The following is a 22514-nucleotide window of genomic DNA, read 5'->3' on the forward strand; positions in this document are numbered from 1 at the left end:
ATTGTACAAGTAAGACTAAAGTCTTTTAGGTAGTACATCAATCAGTCTTAAAGATTACAAAGGAAATATGACACATATATGTAAATATAATTCCAAAGAAATAATACAAAGAAAACCATAATAATACTAATAACATCAATATCTTAAAAATAGCATTATACATTTTAACACAAAAACATTTTCGGCACACAGATTAAGAATCAGAGATCGAACTATCGTTTAGGATAAGTTAAGAGCTGAGGAAAGTTATTACTGCTTGTTTGAAACATCCTGCTTTTCGTATAGCTTTTATCTTAGACGGAAGTGAGTTCCATAGACGGATTGAACTGACAAAGAACATTCTGGATGATGATGAGTACCTAAAGTTCGGAACCAAAAGATTCATAGTTCGAGTAGACTGACACAACTTTAGTTTTTTAAATAAGTAAGGTGGACTTTGGGAATACAATAGCTTATGCAAGAAGCAAAGATTTCTCATTTTTAAAAAATTATATACATCGCATCCGAGGATTTGTGTAGAAAATGAAGATATATGATCATACTTCCTTTTAGAAAAAATGAACCGGGCCGCATTGTTTAAGGCCAATTGTAATTTGTTTAGCGATATCGAGTCAAGGTTACCGTATATAAATTCGCTGTAGGAAATATGAGGTACAATAAGAGATTTCACCAGCTTCATCTTGGTGTCTCGCGGCAACAAATAGGCAGTTACGTATAAACTTCGTAGAGACCTATAAATTTTACCAATGACAAGGTTCATATGATCAACACAAGTCAGAGTGGAGTTGATTTTAAATCCTAAATTGGTAACCACATCGTGAAAGAATATTTTGTCTCCATTAAGCATAATTTCAGGAAGGTTGTTTAAGTCATACGAGGTGTTCGATATTGCTATTGCCTTTGATTTAGTTGCATTAAGAGAAAGTGTATTAAATTGAGCCCACTCTCCTATGCGTGCTAAATCTTCATTCAGCCTGAAAAATGGGTCTTCGGAAAGACCAATTGGACGAGACATGTATATTTGAGTATCATCGGCATAAAGATGAATGGAGGCATTGCGACAACAGGCGACTATGTCATTAATAAAAAGCGTAAAGAGTATTGGACCTAGGATAGATCCTTTCGGAACACCAGATTTTATGGAATTTAAATTTGAGACTTTATCAGCACATTTTACTTGTTGAAACCGGTTACAGAGGTAGCTTTGCACTAACTTTATGGCATATGGGCTGAAGTTAAAACTAGTTTCAAGTTTGTGAATTAGTACTTCAAAATCAACCAGGTCAAAAGCTCTTGAGAAATCCAAAAGCACGAGCACGGTAAGTTCATTATTGTTAAAGGCCGGACGTATATCTTCAAGAATCTTAAGCATAGATGTTGCACAACTATGCCCCCTTCTAAATCCCGACTGGGCTTCGGATAGCAAATTATTATTATATATATGGTGAGTTATTTGCATTGCTAATAGCTTCTCAAACACCTTAGATAAGGCAGGTAACAGACTTATTGGTCCAAATTCTTTGTAAGAACACGGAGACCTCGTTTTAGGAACCGGAATAATATTTGCAATTTTCCATTGACTAGGAAACCTACTGGACATAATTGAGAAATTAAAGATATGTGTTAGCGAAGCGGTGGCGTAAGGTAGAATCAGTTTTATAAATCGTATGCTAATACCGTCAATTCCCACGGCATTAGACTTTATAGCAAAAATAGCATCCAGCACATCGCTTTCGGTGACCACTGAAAAATCAAAGGCACTTATATCCAGTCTTCTGTCTACACAGGTTACAGCGATTCTGTCATCGATATCATTCTTATTCACATCATTATTTTTTTCAATATTGTTTGTATTACCACACAAGAAATAAAGAGTTCATAACATTTGGGTCGTGGCTGCATTCAATGTTATGCTTTTTACAGACTCCGAAAGATCGAAGATTTTTCCAGAGCATTCTCGTTGGCAAATTTGTATTAAATTTAATATTCAGGTATGCTACTTTAGCATTCCGAATGAAAAGGGTAGCTTGATTTCTCAGAAGGCGGTAATCTTCCCAGTGCTTATCATCGCGATATCTCTTCCATTCCCTGTAAGCCCTCTCCCGTTTTTTTATGTGTTTCAAAACCTCCGATGTGAACCAGGGTTTTTATGGCCCTGGATTTTAAAAGATTTTAGCGGAACAAATCTATCGAAAAGGTACCAAACCAGGTTATTAAAATATTTTACCTTCTCGTCCAAATTTGAAATGGACAAGCAGCCACTCCAATCAAGACGAGAGGCTTCTTCATTAAGAAGTGCCATATTAACAGCTTTGTAATTTCTGTAGGTTATGAAAGATTCGGGCTCTGCTGTATTAAATTTCAAATCATAGCACAAGAAGAGCATTTCATGGTCAGAGATACCATCCATCGGAAGCTGGTCAGTATAATTGATATAATTTATATTGTTAACACACATTAAATCTAGCAAACTAGGCTTACTATTAGGAGCAAAACGGGTTGCAAATTTATTTATAATTTTTAAGTCACACGCCTGAAAATTATTAATAATACTTTTACTACGGGAATCACAGTTAAGCAGATCTACGTTAAAATCTCCACAAATAATGACGTGGTCATAATTTAAAGAAAACTCTGTTATTTTGTGAAAAAGGTGTGTTAAATCGTTAGACCTATTGGGGTTATAAACACATGCCACAAAACACTTTGTACTGGCATCGCCTATTTCAATAAAAATACATTCAACCTCGTTTGCATGCTCTGAACGATAAACCACTTTTGGATTTAAAACATCTTTGCAGTAAATTGCAACACCACCACCACGAATGTTATCTTTTCTGTCATTCCTCAGCAGTACATATTTATTTATAGAATACGAATCATCATTAACGTTGGATCTGAACCAGGTTTCCGTAAGGAAAATTAAATGAATATTTTGATCGGCAAATAAATACGAAAGGTAATATGGCTATCAAATGAAAGCTGTTGATGAGTGCTTTAATACAGGGTAGTTTTCATACCTATTGGTGAGTAGGGTCTCGAGATATAGGCCAAAACGTGGACCCGGGCACCCCTAGAATGTGTTTATACAATATGGATATCAAATGAAAGCTGCTGATGAGTGCTTTAGTACAGGGTAGTTTTCATACCTATTGGTGAGTAGGGTCTCGAGATATAGGCCAAAACGTGGACCCGGGTACACCTAGAATGTGTTTATACAATATGGATATCAAATGAAAGCTGTTGATGAGTGCTTTAGTACGGGGTAGTTTTCATACCTATTGGTGATTAGGGTCTCGAGATATAGGCCAAAACGTGGACCCGGGCACCCCTAGAATGTGTTTATACAATATGAATATCAAATGAAAGCTGTTGATGAGTGCTTTAATACAGGGTAGTTTTCATACCTATTGGTGACAAGGGTCTCGAGATATAGGTCAAAACGTGGATCAGGGTAACACTAGGATGCGTTTTTACATTATGGGTATCAAATTGATGATGTGTGCTTTACTACAGATAATTTTTTATACCGCTGGGTGTCTTGGGTATCGAGATAAAAGCCAAAACGTGGACACGGATACCCCGAGACAATGTTTATACAATATGGATATCAAAGGAAAACTGTTGATGAGTGCTTTACTACAGGGTAGTTTTCATACATACTGGTGACTAGGGTCTCGAGATATAGGCCAAAACATGGACCCGGATACCCCTAGAATGTGTGTGTATTTTGGATATCAAATGAAAGCTGTTGCTGAGAGCTTTTAAGTAATTTTCATTGTGATATTCGATTTAGTCGCATCAACCTGGCAAAACTGATAAATATGCATGCGAATCCGAAATAAAGTCATGAATTAATAATACCCACATACCTATTTACATACGTCCTATTCGATTTGCCTGAAATTTGGTATATAAATTTGCCTATATTAGTATTTACGATACTTTTTTCCGGGAAGTAGACCAGAGACGGACTGGGACTGGGATTAGGACTGGGACTGAGACTGAGACTCGGAGTGGGACTGGAACAAAATACATACCACCCTCTGGGGCTGGCAATAAGATATGAAGAAGAATGAGAAAAACTTGAGAGAAGAGAAAAGAGAGGAGACTGAGAAACAGAAACAGAATGAGACGAAGATGGAGATAGATGAAGCGAAAAATACGGAGGGAGGAGTGAATACAAAGATTAGGAAAAAGTGTAGAGGGGCGAGTGCGGATTTAGAAGGAAAAAGCTTATTAAAATGTATGCAGATATACCAAATTTAGGGCAGAACAACGCCTGCCGGGTCTGCTAGTCCATATATGAAAATCATCAGTATCGAAAAAAAAATCGATTGAGCCATGTTCGTCCGTTCGTCCGTTAGCACGATAACTTGAGTAAATATTGAGATATCTTCACCAAATTAGGTACATGCGCTTATCTGGACCCAGAATAGATTGGTATTGAAAATGAGCGAAATCGGATGATAACAACGCCCACTTTTTATATATATGTATAACATTTTGGAAAACACAAAAAACCTGATTATTTAGTTAATAATACACCTAGAATGTTGAAATTTGACATGCGGACTGATATTGAGACTCTTAATAAAATTTTGAAAAAAATGTTTCAAAATTGGGGTGGCACTGCCCACTTGTAATAAAATAAATTTTACAAATATTATTAATCATAAATCAAAAATCGTTAAACCTATCGTAACAAAGTTCGGCAGAGAGCTTGGTTAAGGACCACGCCCACTTTTATATAAAAGATTTTTAAAAGGTGCGTGGACGAAAATAATAAGCTATATCCTTGCAAAAAAGAGTTTTATATAAATGGTATTTCATTTCCCAAATTGATTTATAACAATAAATAGAAAAAACTTCAAATTTAAAAAAATGGGCGTGGCACCGCCCCTTTTATGACTAAGCAATTTTTTATGTTTCGGGAGCCATAACTCGAAGAAAAACTAGTTCAAAATAGAACCATATGTATATGTATTATTGCGCAGCCTTGTAACGCTATTAAGCACACAAAACAAAGAACAACAGCATTTCAAGTGTACAGCTGGGTATGTAATGTTCGGTTTCACCCGAACTTAGACTTCCTTACTTGTTTTGAAATCAATTAGTTTTCATACCCAGCGTGTACTTGTCACAGCTGTAAAAAGATTGAATCAATTGAGTGTGCATTCTCTCAGCATTCTTTTAAAAATTTGTGATTTTTTGGTTGCATATTATAAATCTCCATTCCTGAATGGCTTAAAATACTTTAACTCAAAGCTAAAGTGTGTGTGTTATTGAATGGTAAAATATAACTCAATATAGAGTTTGAATTTATGAACCATTCCCAATCTTTAATGAATGTAAACTTGAAAAGAATGCCCTTTTTTAATTCAGTACTAAAAACTTTTTCCCCAAGGTTATTTGTTTGTATACTTTCATTGCCATCAGATATGTTAAATCAATTTAGGAGTAGGTGCAAAAAAGGCGTAAAATTGGTCAATAGCAAAAATAGCCCCTTCTAATTATTCAAGTAGTTTAATATTTAAGAATTCATGAGCTTAACACCGGCTTATAATTATTGAATATGAATTATTATGTTTGTTTAAGAACAACTGAAAAGAAAGAAGCATTTACTGGTATATTGCGACGGTACCATTTCCAAAAAAAAAACAAGTAGTTAATTATAAACGAAGAAAGTCTTAAATCATATTCATGGTGTCCGAACATTAGACATACAAGAAATAGTACTTCATAGCAGATTTTGTATACTTCGTAATTGGGTTGATTTTTTTTAATTAATCGCGTGAGATAAAAAAATGTTAGGCTCTTGTGAGTTGATTGGTTTCCTTTTTAGGTAAATCTCGCGGATAACTCACTTACATAAAACCATAGGGCTCTTGATTATATAAAGTATTCAAAAGACATGAACATATAATCGAATTTGGCTGAAACTTCTTAAAGACAATCTATTGCTTTCTTGCTATATGTCAAAATGTTTCTACTTATTTTGCTATTGTTGTAAAATGGAGTTTGTAAATGAACACATTGTGCATTGACCAAATAGAGTAAATTGTGGATATTTTTTGTCAATAATATAACAGAAACGATACTTGAGTTTAAGTCATTTAAATACATCAAAGTGCATAGGTCCATCGGCGATTTTGTTGGAGCTTCCTAATTCCGAGAATTTCGATAAACATATGCCTATTTCCATGTCATCGTCCTACGGTGATTCAGGCTTTTTCTATTCACCTGATTCACCTTCCCCGTTTTCCTTCATCTGTGCCAAAAAAAAAATTGAACTTACGCCTTCCTTACCTTTTTTCATTTAAAATTAAAAAAAATAATAATTAAAAAAAATGTCAGTTAAACGGTTTTATTGAATGTCACTTCTACAGGACTGTATGTAATACTTGTTCCAAATATGAGCCAAATCGGTCCACAAATATGAGTATTTTTAATATCTCAATCCTTGCGCCACCTGGCGGCGATTTTTCCATATATCGCTTTCTATTCATGTATGTATTATGTGTTCCAAATATGAGCCAAATCGGACCACAAATACGATTTTTTTAATATCTCGTTCCTTGCGCCACCTATCGGAGTTTTTTCTTATTATTGCATTGTCATCGGGTTCTGAACTATATTGCAAGTTTTGAGCTTGTAGCTTATCTGGAAGTTACTTAAATTTCAATTACAAAATTCGTGCCGCCCAACCACCCTGCCAAGTCAACCTAAATAAAACCGTTAAAAAAAAAAAACGCTGAGACAGTAGAAATTAAAATTCCCATATTTTTAGAATGGTTTTCAATCCTCAGATGTAGATTTTAAACATACTTTCAGCTTGGTTTAAAAACGGAATTTGAATTTAACTGTAGTAGTTTTACTCCTTAGTCATACCCCATAAATTGAGTTTAATTAAATTCAAATAGCAATTTGTTTCTCACCGTGAAATCCACCGCCGTACAATATGCCTATTCGGATCCAACATATACACATCGACAGCATTATCGAAACCCTTCAATTCGGTTGTTATTGGTATAGTACGAAAACGTATCGTTTCACCTTGCATATACAAAGGTTTATCGGTTTGTATGAAGATTGTCATCGAACGTTGAGAGAAATCTAAGCGTGTCTCATTCAAGAAAGCCAAACCACCAAAAACATTCTGATAGAAACCCTCAACACGCAGCTTATATTCACCCATTACGCTTGTAGGTGGTACACGCATTAACATTGTTTCGGGTACGCCCGCTTTAACATCTTTGGAATCGCCACTTATTTGCACACCATCGCATGATACACTTGCATGTACCGTTATGGGATATTGTGCTTGTAATATTGAAACTGCTACTTGATAGATAAGACCGGGACGTACCATACGTGATGCGACAATAAAATAAGTTGGTTCACGTGAATGAAATGATTCAAGAAATTTTTCTTTAACATTATACGATGTTTTGCCACGTCCACCGAAATTTAAATCTTCATCAGCACCATAATTGGTATTTGGACGTTGCTCATCAAGTGGCAAATCATTATAATTATCAGTACGATATCTTGTGCGATCACGTTCATTTGAAGTGTAATTTATATTTTGATTATCATTTTGATTAAGATTTGGATTGTATGGATCATTATTGAAACGTTGATTTACGTCATCGTAGTTTTGTGATCCTTGGAATGGATTTTGTGGGTTGTTTGTATTATAGTTTTGTTGCTGCTGTTGTTGCTGATTGTAGTTTTGTTGTTGTTGTTGTTGCTGCGGATCTTGTTGTTGTTGCTGTGTATTATAATAATTATCTTGTTGTGCAGCAATAAAATTCAAATTGCCAAAAATCGCAAAGAATGTAACCGTTAAAAGACATCGCTTCGTAAGCATGGTGGACAGCAGCCACCCGTAGGCACGCATTTTAAGTTAATCTGCAAGTAACATAGAAAGAAGTTTTTATAGAACATGTAAACAAAAATTATAAATACGAGCCGGACCCGTGCGCATCTTGTGCAACCAATAGAAAAGTCTCTTATCAAATATCAACAGAAATCAGCTGTTCTATCAATGAATTAAAACTTACAGCTTGCGCTGCCATCGGGCGTATGGTAGCAATTGTCGGTAATGCAGTGCAAATATTCACAATAGTGCCATAGTACAAATAGATTTCTTTATGTGCTCACAATCGTTTATTTTTAACAAATTATTTTAATAAAATATAGCTAAACAAAAGCGCTACGATCAAAATTTCCCAAAGCTCGCTAATGGCCCGAATCTCCATCTTTACAACCAAAACTTTATTTATAGATTTGGATACCAAATACGAGCGAAAAAGGGACCCGTACATAAAAACAGCCATTAGAAATAATATATATGATTGGCTAAAAAAGTGCAATTACAAATACAAGTCGGTCGATTACATAAAATTTTGCGAAGTAGTTTTTGGGGCCGAAAAAGTTTTAAAGAAAAGATATCCAAAAATTTATAAAAAGAATCTGTAAATTTGTCTTCAGTAATTTGCGGACTGGCGGCCACCGTGGTGTGATGGTAGCGTGCTCCGCCTGCCACACCGCATGCCCTGGGTTCGCACCCCGGACAAAGCAACATCAAAATTTTATAAATAAGGTTTTTCAATTAGAAGAAATTTTTTCTAAGCAGGGTCGCCCCTCGGCAGTGTTTGGCAAGCGCTCCGAGTATATTTCTGCTATGAAAAGCTCTCAGTGAAAACTCATCTGCCTTGCAGATGCCGATTGAACATAGAATACGTGATATGGTGCAGTTTTTGCACTATAACGGGTTGCCTCTATGCAGAGGTTGCTTGTGTTGTAGTTGTGTTAACAATACGCCTCTAACGAGAGTGCAAGGATACTAGCAATTTTAACAAAAGTTGCTGTTAGAGGCGTAGGTTCCACATTACAATTGAAAGGATGGTTGGTTTCATGTGGGGACATATGTATAGCATGCAAGACATACATTACGGATGTCGGGGATCATTCTGGATAAGTAACAGTTTAACCTGTAACCAATGACCTGTTACAGTATCCAGAGCGAAGTTAGGCCAGGGTGACTCGTGTCTCCCTTGGTAGTCTGCTTTATTATTCTGCTATGGTAGGATAGTGTATATTGATAACGGGGTTAACCGGACGCGACCTAGCAAAGGTGTTACCGATTCTTAGTGGATTTTGCTTAGGGGCCCCTTATGATTATCTGGACCAAACGGCTGTTCAGGCAGGTTCCGGAACTCATCATAGTGCTTACGAAGATGTTTCCTTATCACTCTTAAAGTAGTGGTTAAATTAAGCAGTTATTTGCTAGGATGCTCTGGTTTGCCACAGTTTAGCAAGAACTACCTATTTAACATTTCGTTATGCTCTTTAATATTGAGTGGCCATAAGTAGACATGCCGTGACAGTTCTCAGTGCAGAGTTTTGGCAGGCCTGCAGCATTTTCCAGTGTGTGTTTTAAAGACCAGGCGACCAGACTTGTGACGCGTAGCACATGAGCGGCCCTATTGCTTTGTAAGTGGTAGCAACGTTTCTTTATCTTTACCACAAGTGCTGCCGGCAAGCGACTTGAAGATTTTGTTGCGGCTGTACTTTGGATACTATTTCGGAGGCATGCGCCTTGAAGGTGAGAGCATTATCGAACGTTACCTTTCGTAATCGTCCAATATTTGCGACATCTGTTTCTTACACGCCATAAACAGAGACCGTGGATTTGGTCAGTGATAGTACCAGGTCGCGCGTGGTGAAGAAAGCAGAAAGAGTGGAAAGATAGCTGTTTATTCTACAAGCTAGTTCGTCTATTGGGGAAAACAACTTTAATATGTAAAAACTCAGCGGGGATAGGACACCACACTGTGGCACTCCCTGTTTAATTCTCCTGGGTTTTGAGAGCTCGTTCCTAATTTGAACCGACGATTGCCGACCATTCAGATAATTTGCGGTCCACCTTTTTAGACAAGAAGGCAGGGTGAACCATCTATGTTTTGGAGTAGCGCCCGTGGTTGACTGTATCAAAAGCTTTTGAACAAACTTAATGACCATTGGCTACTTTGCCATCAGCTCTGTTGATACTAGTTAAAGATGGCGTTGTTTATTTAGCATACAATTTCTTTTTCTTCGATGAATTTAGCGATTTCTTCAACATTTTTTGGTTATGGGTAATTAGGATGTTTATGAGGTTGTCTGTGTTGAATACTGTGATTGTGGTTTGCTTCTTGTTTGTTAACTACCCTGCAAAAATCGCGAGTACTCCATGCATGCATGTATGGAGTACTCGCTATGGAGTGCTCCAAATTAACCACAATTCATACAAAAAATAGGGTGCAATTAACACTCTGCAAAAATTGTTGGATTACGTGTTCCATTTTCTTCATGTTGGAGTACTCTAACAATACTCCTTTGCAATGCGTTTGCGGACCACCATCAGCCGATCATTGCTCGTTTTTTAACGACCGTGATCACGACACGATGACTATCGAACAGAGTTGCCAAAAGTAAAATATTGCATACAAATAACTGATAATAAAATTTTACTATGGCAACTCTGATAAAATGCAACCGCGCACTGGTTTTATGTATACATACTATAGTATAGAGAAATATTAGTATCTTTATTCACGCAAATGCTAAATAACATACGAATATTCGTAGTTCATTTTAAATTAAATTCACTCCGATAACTCTTTCCGACACAATTCCTCTTTAGTACTTTAGCATATGATCCTCTGTGGGTGCTCCATGGAGTACTACAGTGAAAGTACTTTGGAAAGTACTCTCACGTATGTACTCTATGGAATGCTCACAAACAAAGCGAGAGTGGGATCACCTACTCCTCTCCTAGGACATCGCAATGTTAATTGGAGCACATTTGTTGTATGAATACAGATTAGTTTTGGAATACTCCTATACTCCCAAAGGAGTATTCCTTACATTATTTATGGAGTACTCGCGTTTTTTGAAGGGCATTGCGATGTCCTAGGACTGGACCATATACTCTAGCTCCGCATTACATCAGAGTAATCCATGGAGTACCCACAGTCCAATAAACATCGTGTAGTGATTACAATCGTTAAAAACGAGCAATGATCGGCTTACAATATCTTCGTGTAGTAACATGAGTTGGTCCATTGCTGCATTACAGTGGAGTATAATGGTAAGTACTCCAGTGGACCACATGATCCAACGATTTTTGCAGGGTAAGGATTGAACATTACAAGTTTGCTCGTGATAATCGTGTTTTGAATTTGAGCAACACACTATCGCTTACCGTTCGTTATTTCTGTTGGCGACGCTTTTCTTATGTGTGTAGTGCTCGTTTTTTCAGAGTTTAAAACTCCAGTTAAAGTTGTCTAGAGTTTAACCCTGCACAGTTAAACCCTCCGAAGCAACATCCAATTTGTTCGATAAGAAGCTTTTTTCTTATTAATTTAAAATATTTAAGGGCGAGTGCAAAAAACGTATTACCAAATTTATAAAAAAGTTATGTATCCAAAGATGGTGGAAAGAACAAAATGAGAGCGAGAGTTTGTTATTCAGATCTTTTTATACAAAATGTACAGAGCTTAATTAACAGCTAACTTAGTTAATACAGAGGTGTAATAAATCTTAGTAGAAATTGAGCAACTATGCTAATGCTAAGTTCACACTAATCTAGAGTATTACAAAATTCAAATAAAGATAATCAAGAAATTTAACATTGTATGTACATATGTATCTGTAAGGATAAAAATGAAAGTAAATATATCTCAACTTAAATATCTGACTGAACATCCTGGCCGCCTTGAAAGATCCCTTTCAAGATAGTAATAGTGCAAGTTTGTGTATGGGCCGACGGATGAGACCCCTTGCAGTTTTTACGTTGACGACTCGTACACGTTGATCCTTTCCTGGAATTGCTTCAGTTACTCGCCCCATTACCCAACGTTGAGGAGGGACATTTTCTTCATGTACTAAGACAAGTGCGCCCTGAACGATATTATCGCTTGCGGTGGTCCACTTATTGCGCCTCTGTAGCTCATTTAAATAGTCGGTTGACCATTGCTGCCAAAATCGCTGTTTAATGGCACTGATTCGAACATAATGGTCTAGTTGGCTGATTTCCTTGCTTGTTGTTTGACGCTCTGGAAGAGACTTTTGTGAGCTCCCAATCAAGAAGTGACCAGGCGTGAGTGCTTCCATGTCGCTAGGATCGGAAGAGAGTGGCGATATGGGTCGCGAATTGAGTATGGCTTCTATTTCAATCATGGCTGTTGTCAACTCCTCAAAGGTTAGACGTGCATTCCTAACAGTGCGAATTAAATGGCCCTTAGCAGACTTTACCGCGGCCTCCCACAAGCCGCCAAAATGAGGTGCCCGCGGTGGTATGAAACGAAAGTTGATGAATTCATTGGAACAAAATTGAGTTATGAAGTCCTTATTCTTCGGATTGAAAAGGAAAGACTTTAGTTCTGCCAACTGGTTACAAGCACCAACGAAATTAGTGGCATTGTCGCAAAAAATGTCAGTTGGTAGACCTCTTCTACCGATAAGGCGTTTCAACGATGCAATAAAAGCTTCAGTGTACAGCCTTGGATGATAGACACACGAAAATCGCAACATAAGTTTTGTAGGGTATCTTGCCACGAATTCGCAAATAGGTATTAATTGGTCCACAAAAATCAACTGCGCATCGAGAGAATGGGCGAGCAGGGTTGAGACGTTCGACCGGAAGGTTGCCCATCACCTGTTGCAACAGGCGGGGTTTGTAGCGAACGCAATGAGTGCATGATCTTACGATACGGCGTGTGAGATTTCTTGCGTTGACAATCCAAAATCGCAGTCGAATAAGTGCCACTAAAGCCTTTGCACTGGCATGGTAATTCGTAATGTGCAAATGACGAACATATCCTTCAACAAACTCGCTAGTGCTAGGTAAAAGTATTGGATGTTTTTGATCATACCTGACTCCTGCAAGTTCAAGGCGACCACCCACCCGTAATAAATCAAAGCCGTCAGTAGGCTCCAAAAATGGGTTTAGAAATTTTAATGAGCTTGGAGGTCTAACTTCTTTTGTATTCGTCGGATATCCTCTTCAAAATAATGTTGCTGCAAATTCCACACAATGCATAAAAGCGCCGTTTCCAATTCCTGAAGGGCGAGAGAGTGCATGTCAAAATCATTTAGTTTACGTAAGCCCATTCTATGTACCCTTGAATAAAATCGAAACATCCACGCAACGATGCGTAGAATTTTCATATGCGAGCTATATCTTTTTATAACCTCCAGGATGTAGTTGAACCTTGTCGCTATTTGGAACACCGACTTTCTTTTTTCTTTATCTACTTCTGCGTAGTCAACTTTATCGATTTTGGTTTGGGGCCAGTGCTCCTTACTATGGGATAAAAATGGCGGACCCTGATACCATATTGAATTAGCGAGCTCTGAGCAAGTTGAGCCTCTCGAAACAATGTCAGCCGGGTTGCTACTTGTTGGAACATGCCTCCAGTGGCATGCCGCTGTCAGATCTTGAATTTCTGATATCCTATTACCAACAAATGCCGATAATGTAGACGAATGTTGCTTTAACCAGTAGAGAACTATTTGGGAATCTGTCCATAAGTACACTTCTGTCGTATATTTACCCGAGCATGATTTGATTTTATTGTAAAGTTGCGATAGCAGATGTGCTCCACAAAGTTCAAGCTTTGGCAATGACTTCTTTTTAGTAGGGGCAACTCTGGATTTTGCTGTGAGAAGATTAACGCAAGTGACGTTATGAGAGTTGATTACTCGTAGGTAGATACAACAGCCGTATGCCCGTATGGAGGCATCACAGAATCCGTGTACCTGTACGGAAACTGCATTCTCTGCCAAACAGTATCGAGGGACTTTCAATGACGGAAGTAGTGCTAAATCCTGTACAAATTTTTTCCATGCGGTATGCAAGTTTTGGGGAATAGATTCATCCCAATCAATCTTTAATAGCCAAAGTTCTTGCAGAATAGTTTTTGCTACGATAACGAGAGGGGATAACAAACCAAGAGGGTCAAAAAGTGACGATGCTAGCGATAAAATTTTTCGTTTCGTACATTTGTTATCCACAGTCGATTTCGCTTTGAACGAAAACATAAACAAATCAGTGCCTTGATCCCATTGTATGCCTAGGGCGCTTGTTACGAAGGATTCCTCTATGTTTAAATCCTTGACGGTTTTTTCCTCTCTGAAGCTTTGATGATTGGAATGCCATTTCGCTAATTCCATACAACCGCCTTTTAGAATTGCAGTAACTTCCTTCTTAATTTGAGCTAGTTGCTTCGGGGTTTCCGCCCCACCCAGAAAATCATCGACATAAAACGAAGATTTTATAACCTTCGACCCAAGACCGAACTCCGATTCATATTGATCAGCTAGGTACTGAAGACTTCGCACTGCAAGGAAAGGTGCAGCTGCTGTATCATACGTCACAGTATTTAACTTAAAGGTTTTAACTGGTTCATCCTCAGAATTTCTCCAAAGAATATATTGAAAACAATGATCGCGTGGATCTACAAGCACTTGGCGGTACATTTTGACAACGTCAGCTGTGATAGCGTAGCAAAAAAGGCGAAACTGAACGAGTAACATGTATAACTCGGTTTGAGTAGTTGGCCCTACCAACAATAAGTCATTTAGAGATTTTTGAGATGTTGTTGGACACGATGCGTCAAAAACAGCTCTTAATTTTGTTGACGTGCTTGTAGGCTTTAGCACACAATGATGAGGAATGTAATAATGCGGTTCATCAAGCTTCGGTGACTTCACTATGCTCATATGTCCTAATTCTTCGTATTCCTTCAAAAATGACGCATATTGGTATTTAATTTGCAAATCTTTAGATAAACGGCGCTCCATTGCTTTCAATCTCCTCAATGCAGTATCATATGAGAAGCCGAGAGAAGAAGGGTTATCCTTAAAGGGTAATCTTACAATAACTCTACCATCGGTGTCTCGAGAAACTGTTTCCAAATAAATTTTTTCACAGACTGTCTGCTCATCTGTCATTTTTTTTGATTTATCATCTGTATCTTCAATTTTCCAAAGATACTCCAAGTTACGGTCAACTCTTTCGTCATATGTGAGTAAGCATGTTGGCGTAGATGATTTGCGTGGAACTGAAGGTTCGTATCGGCCAGAAACGACCCACCCTAACAGAGTCTTTTGTAGGGACGGCAAATATTCTCCGAGTTTAATTTGGCCAACTGACAAGATTTCAAAGAAGCTTTCTGTTCCTAGCAAAAGATTAATGCGTTTTGACTTGAAAAATTCTTCATCGGCCAGTTGGGTATTTGGAGGCAAATTCCACGTAGAAATGTCAATTTGAGGTTCTGGCTGATACGAGATATGGGAAGTAACGCAAAAGGAAAGTTGTAGTTGTAACTGATTGAAACGAGATTTGACTGAAGTAGATATTTTATGCTTAATGTTTGTCCGTGACTCCCCTATGCTACTAATTTGTATGGAGTGTTTTTCTCTTGGCAAGCGCAACTTCTGTGCAAATTCCTCAGTAATGAGATTAATTTGTGAACAAGAAACGAGTAATGCCCTGCCTAGTTGATAACCACCAGCTGAATCTCTCACGAGTACAAGTGCTGTTGCGAGAATCACTTGTTCCGCCGAGGATTGCCCACAATGAGTGTGAACTGTAGCGGCGGTACTGGCACTGACTTCATTTGACGCGACAAACGGTGATGACGATGACAACGAAGAGGGTGGTGCAGCAACAAGTGATTGATTGCGATGTAAGAGTGTATGGTGAGCCTGAGCGCACAGCTTGCACTTGAATGTAGAAGTGCAGTTTGTTACCTTATGATTTTTCGATAAGCAGTTTATGCATAGAGCGACGCGCTTAGCAAATGCAAAACGTTCAGCGACATCCATTTGTTTAAAACGGGGACATTGGTTTAGAGTGTGCTCAGCCTTAGAGCAGAGAGAGCACACACGCTTTGAGCAAGAAATTGAAAAGCTATGTTTTTGCATTTTGATTTTGCTGCAACCTTTTTTATTATCGGTTTTACGATTTTCGAAGCAAAGAGAATGAGATGTGTCAATTGACTCTAAAAACTGGCAGCGCCTTTCTAACACCTTTGCGCAGCTTTCCCAGGAGGGTAGTTTTTGGAAATCCAAAGACTCCTTCCATTTGCTTTGAGACTCTTCATCTACCTTTTCCATAGCTAAGTAGATGAGCATTGCATTGCATATACCTGTATGATTTCCCAAAGATAATAGTGAACTATAGAGCGCAGAGACATTGTCGAAAAGCTTCGTAGTTCACTGGCATTTGGCTTTGACATTGAACTGAGTTGAAATAATGAAGTGATGTTTTCCATGAAAATTAAAGTATTGTTGTCATATCGAACCCTTAGTCTTTCAAGAGCCTTTGGATAATTTTCATTAGTTACTTGGAAAGCGTTGATAGTCTCTAAAGCTGCACCTTTGAGGCACTTGCGCAAGTGGTTGAATTTCTCAACATTTGACAAACTAATCTCGCGATCGATAATTTGCTTGAATGAAGTGATGAAATTTTTGTAATTAGAGTGTTTTCCGTCGAAAGTCGGTAATTCTAAGGCAGGTAATTTTTTTGCATGTGGCACAGGATATGAAAAGGTTGTATCTGATACAGTGATGTTGTGCACATCTTCCCCTAACTGCGATTGAATTTCGAGTTTAATTGACACATACAGATCTTCAATTTCACCCCGTGCATTATCCTCTGGCTCTAGTTTTTCAATATTCGATTGAATAGCTATGATTTGTTTAAAATACGACTCTAATATTCCTAGGCGGCTGTTGAGAGAGTCTTCCCTTCTCCTCTGCCATTTGCATCAATAATGGTTTTTATACGCGAAATATTTCTCTTGGTTGTTGTGCGTAGACCTTTGTATTCTTCCAGACTTGTAGCCATAATGGCTTAGTACCGCGAGTAATGAAATCAGGGAATATAGCGACAGGAATATAAGCGACAGAAATAAATGAATGATCCTACTATCAATGTGATGCAGGTGGCAGATCTGAACCTCTTGAATGCAGTGCAATGCTCCGATGAGCTTTCCGCTAATATAATGTATAATTTGTTTCGATAAGAACTTACTTGTATAAATAGTCCTGGACCTTTGCACGAAAATGTTGCTATGTGTATACTGCGATGCAAATGTTACGATGAAATGTTGCGATGTAAAGGTTGTGCCTGTTGTCGAAGGTTAACTCTAGATCGCAGGATTTGAATGTTGGTATCGATTGGTTGGTAGATGTCCAAAGTTGATTCCTTTGTATCGTTGATGTTGCGAAAAAACGTAAGGTGTTCAAATAGTGCCTATTTATGCTGTCTCATTTTTCGTCGTGACCTTCAATCGACTTCTGCGAATCTGGACAATTTATTATTTTGCACTGCTCCACGTTTGGGCGCCAATGTTCGATAAGAAGCTTTTTTCTTATTAATTTAAAATATTTAAGGGCGAGTGCAAAGAACGTATTACCAAATTTATAAAAAAGTTATGTATCCAAAGATGGTGGAAAGAACAAAATGAGAGCGAGAGTTTATTATTCAGATCTTTTTATACAAAATGTAGAGAGCTTAATTAACAGCTAACTTAGTTAATACAGAGGTGTAATAAATCTTAGTAGAAATTGAGCAACTATGCTAATGCTAAGTTCACACTAATCTATAGTATTACAAAATTCAAATAAAGATAATCAAGAAATTTAAAATTGTATGTACATATGTATCTGTAAGGATAAAAATGAAAGTAAATATATCTCAACTTAAATATCTGACTGAACACAATTTGTATACTCAGCTGAGCAGAGATCACAGAGTATATTAACTTTGTTCGCATAACGGTAATCCGTAACGGCATAAACTAATCGAGATAAGTATAGACTTCTATATATCAAAATGATCTGGGCGAAAAAAGAAATTCAGTTAGCCATGCCCGTCCGTCCGTCCGTCCGTCCGTCCGTCCGTCCGTATGTCCGTAAACACGATAACTTTAGTAAATGTTGAGGTATCTTAATGAAATTTGGTATGTAAGTTCCTGGGCACTCATCTCAGATCGCTATATAAATGAACGAAATCGGACTATAACCACGCCCACTTTTTCGATATCGAAAATTTTGAAAAACCGAAAAAGTGCGATAATTCATTACCAAAGACAGATAAAGCGATAAAACTAAATGGGAGGTGGGTTGACCTTATGAGGCAGAATAGAAAATTAGTAAAAGAATGTAATTTAAAAGTTTTGCAAGCTGTAATTTGGCAGTCGTTGAAGATATCATGATGCTATTTGGCAGTAACGTTACTCCTATTACTATATGTGCGCTAAATAAAAATTAGCAAAATCGGATGACGAACACGTATAGGCATAGCTTCTAAGACTATAACTGTTTTCTGTGAAAATGGGCGAAATCGGTTGAAGCCACGCTCAGTTTTTATACACAGTCCACCGTCTGTCCTTCCGCTCGGCCGTTAACACGATAACTTGAGCAAAAATCGATATATCTTTACTAGACTTAGTTCACGTACTTATCTGAGCTCACTTTATCTTGGTATTAAAAATGGGCGAGATCCGACTATAACCACGGCCACTTTTTCGATATCGAAAATTTCGAAAAATGAAAAAATGCCATAATTCCATACCAAATACGACAAAAGGGATGAAACATGGTGCTTGGATTGGTTTTTTGACGCAAAATAAAACTTTGGAAAAAACTTTATAAAATGGGTGTGACACCTACCATATTAAGTAGAAGAAAATGAAAAAGTTCTGCAGGGCAAAATCAAAAGCCCTTGGCATCATGGCAGGAATACTGTTCGTGGTAGTACATATATAAATAAATTAGCGGTACCCGACAGATGATGTTCTGGGTCACCCTGGTCCACATTTTGGTCGATGTCTAGAAAACGCCTTCACATATACAACTGACGGTCACTCCCTTTTATAACCCTCATTAATACTGTGACGAATATTAGCAACACTAAGGGATACTGTCATCTCTACGCCGATACTAAGCAGTCACGTGTATGTACATAAACAAATCAATCATTATGTTTACACATATGTACATACAAGCAGCATACACATGCATATATCTGAGATACTCACAAAAGTATGCATATACATATGTATCTGGTAACTAAGTAATAAATTCTAGAAGAAGAAACGCCTAGAAGTATGCGAACGAGACAGCAGAGAGTATAAAAGGCGCGAAAGATGAGTAAGCATCAATCAGTTTGATTTAAGCACGCTATCAGTTGCGAAGCGAAGTTTAGTTGCGAAGTACTTTCAAAGTAATATAAGACCATTTTGTAATACAGAATATTGGAGTGTTTTATTCAACAGTTTAGCGACACGAACGTTAGTAGAAGGTGTAAAATAAGCGGAGTTTCACTAAGTTCGTTACAATACCTTTAATTTGATACCCATATCGTACAAACACATTATAGAGTCACCCCTGGTCCATCTTTATGGCGATATCTCGAAAAGGCGTCCACCTAAAGAGCTAAAGCCCACTCCCGTTTAAAATACTCATCACCATCTTTCATTTGATATTCATATCGTACAAACACATTCTAGAGTCACCCCTGGTCCAACTTTATGGCGATATCTCGAAAAGGCGTCCACCAACAGAGCTAAGGCCCGCTCCCTTTTAAAATACTCATTACCACCTTTCATTTGATACACATATCGTATAAACACATTCTAGAGTCAACCCCGGTACACCTTTATGACGATATATCGAAAACGCGTCCACCTACAGAACTGTGGCCCACTCCCTTTTAAAATACTCTTTAATACCTTCCATTTGATACCCATGTCATACAAACACATTCCAGGGCTACCCTAGGTTCATTTTCCTAAATGGTGATTTTCCCTTATTTTGTCTCCAAAGCTCTCAGCTGAGTAGGTATGTAATGTTCGGTTACACCCGAACTTGGCCTTTCTTACTTATAATTTAAATTTTAATTTTAGTTTTTTTCAACACTTTTTGGGGATGAAATTCACAATTTTTTTGGTTTTTATAGAGTACAGCACCACAAAGTGTTGTGTTGCTAACAATATTTATCTTTAATTCACTTTTTTAAACGTTTTTTCTCTAACCTTTTCTAATATACTGTTGTGAATTTCAGGAAATTATTGATTACTCTGCACCTTTTGTTACCTTACGAATCGCTGAACTGTCGAATAAGTAACTCAAATATTCAGTATAGCAAAATGTATGCATTTACCACACTACTATGCTGTAAGTTTTAATTGATTGATGGAACAGCTGATTTCTGTTGATATTTGATAAGAACTTTATATTGGTAGCGCAAGATGTGCACGGGTCCGGCTCGGATATATTATTTCTAATTCCTGTTTTTATGTACGGATCCCTTTTGCGCTCTTATTTGGAATCCAAATCTATACATAAAGTTTGGCTGTAGAGATAGAGATTCGGGCTATTAGCGAGCTTTTGGGCAATTTTGGTGGAAGTACTTTTGTTTAGCTATATTTATTAAAATAATTTGTTAAAAATAAACGATTGTGAGCACACAAAGAAATCTATTTGTACTATGGCACTATTTTGAATATTTACACTGCATTACCGACAGTTGCTACCATACGCCCGATGGCAGCGCATGCTGAAAGCTTTAACTGATTGATAGAAGAGCTGATTTCTGTTGATATTTGATAAGAGACTTTTATATTGGTTGCGCAAGATGCGCACGGGTCTGGCTCGTTTTATATATTTTTGTCGAACAAAGATTCAGTTTCCCGTGGAAACTTGAATGTGTTAAATTTTCGTACAATTTATTTTTAAATGTATGTATATATTTTTTTGCAAGAATTTATTTTCAAGAACAGTATGACAAACAGGTTACCAATGTTAAAGATGTAACAAATTCCAGACATGTCAAACGATTTTCAAAATAAAGATCAAAGTATGCTCTCCAACTTGTTTTTTGTGTTTGAAATAAAGACTGTAATCCTCTTGCACCACCCACCTTTTTGAATAACTTGTGGCCAAATGATCTGAGTGTTTAAATAATTTTTTTGTGTGCCAACGCAACGGCGCACTTATCAATCTTCAGCATAGCATAGGTACGCAAACTTTTCAAAGTAATTCGCACAGTGAAGTAAAACATGTAAAAAGACGAGTAAAAATTGTTAAGCAACAAAAAATGTATTTTATTTTAAAAGCAGTATTCTTTTTTAATTTTGCCACTTGGACATTGAATGTTTTACGATTTTGAACTTTTGCTACAGAAATACCGAAAAAAATTTAAAACTGCAGAAAATAAAAAACCAATTTGCAACCAATAAGCAAATTATGAAAGGTTATGTTAGAAGGCAGTGTCCAGTCAGAAGACCCGTTATGAGTATTTTTTTGCAGTGTTTCTACTGCTTTGGTTACGGCTACTACTTCCGCCTGAAAAACGTTCAGTGATCTGGCAGCTTGTAGGATCCGTTTCTTTCCGAATCAGCACAGTATACCGCAGACCCTATCCCTTTCACTACTTTGGAAACATCCGTGACACGTGTGAGATACACGCACCTCGTGAGCACCCTTGCGCCAATCATCTACCACTATTGTGTCTCTAAGAGCCCCTTCGAAGCCCATATGCGGAATCATGTAGTCTGTTCGTCCTGTAATTGATGACGCTATACTACTATGGCCGTATGATCTGCGCTTAAAGCGGCCCGAGTTGTTGTTGATGTTGTAGCGATAAGGACTCTCCCCGAAGGCCTTGGGGAGTGTTATCGAGTTGATGGTACTTCGCCGGATGCAGATCCGGTACGTTCCGGTACCAAACCCGACCATCTCGGGAACGATTTGTTATGACCACATGCGACCTTCTAGGCCATACCGCCCCCACCCCCTAGATCCATGAGGAGTTCGGGGTCGCCAGAGCATCGGCTGTTAATAAAACGGGATTCGCCACGGATAGGTGAGGTTGACAATTGAGTTTGAAGAAGCTATATATTACGCTAGCAACCTGAAAGGGTTGCGCTACACAACCCCTTGAATCTAATTGGTATTTTAGTCGCCTCTTACGACAGGCATACCTACCGTGGGCATATTCTAACCCCCTAACCCGCTGGGGGGAAGCGGCCCCGAGTCGCTGAGCCTTGTTGCAGTTGTTAACGCTATATAATTTGTCACCAGGTCTACAGGCGGAGCGTGCAGAATGGCATACAGTGCAGCCGTCGGGATTGTTTGATGCTAAGAATTGATAGCCTACATACCCTCTATAATTTTTTGAGGTAGGTTCTTTTTCGTGACTGTCTACCAAACAAGCACTCCATAGCATAGGATAGGCCTTATAATCGCTGTAAAAACCCATTGAGAGAGGGCGATTAACCCCAAGTACAATCCAGCATTCTTTTACGTGCATAAATTGCCGTTGAGGCCTTCTTCACTCTTTCCTTCACGTTGAGCTTCCACGACAACTTACTGTCTAGAATGATTACTAGATATTTTGTGCAAGGTTTCTTCTTCAGGGTCACTCCATCTGGCTTAGGCCTGGTCCA

General features: G+C 37.9%; 1 protein-coding gene across 3 annotated transcripts in view; it reads right to left on the reverse strand.

Moving 5' to 3' along the window:
* The window catches only part of Mcr (macroglobulin complement-related), a 71804-nt gene that overhangs the window by 31889 nt on the left and 17401 nt on the right, over nt 1-22514 (reverse strand). Inside the window, exons 1-2 of one of the 3 annotated variants that reach the window (XM_067767597.1) lie at nt 20987-21093; nt 6939-7914 (exon numbers count right to left, since the gene is read on the reverse strand). In XM_067767597.1, coding sequence (XP_067623698.1) covers nt 6939-7903 — 965 coding nt within the window. In that variant the 5' untranslated portion in view covers nt 7904-7914; nt 20987-21093. Of the gene's footprint in view, nt 1-6938; nt 7915-17092; nt 17382-20986; nt 21094-22514 lie in introns of those variants that run through there. The other 2 variants (XM_067767598.1, XM_067767596.1) reach the window with 2 other exon arrangements.

Source organism: Eurosta solidaginis, chromosome 2 (assembly GCF_040869045.1).
Source record: "Eurosta solidaginis isolate ZX-2024a chromosome 2, ASM4086904v1, whole genome shotgun sequence".
Lineage (NCBI taxonomy): Eukaryota > Metazoa > Arthropoda > Insecta > Diptera > Tephritidae > Eurosta > Eurosta solidaginis.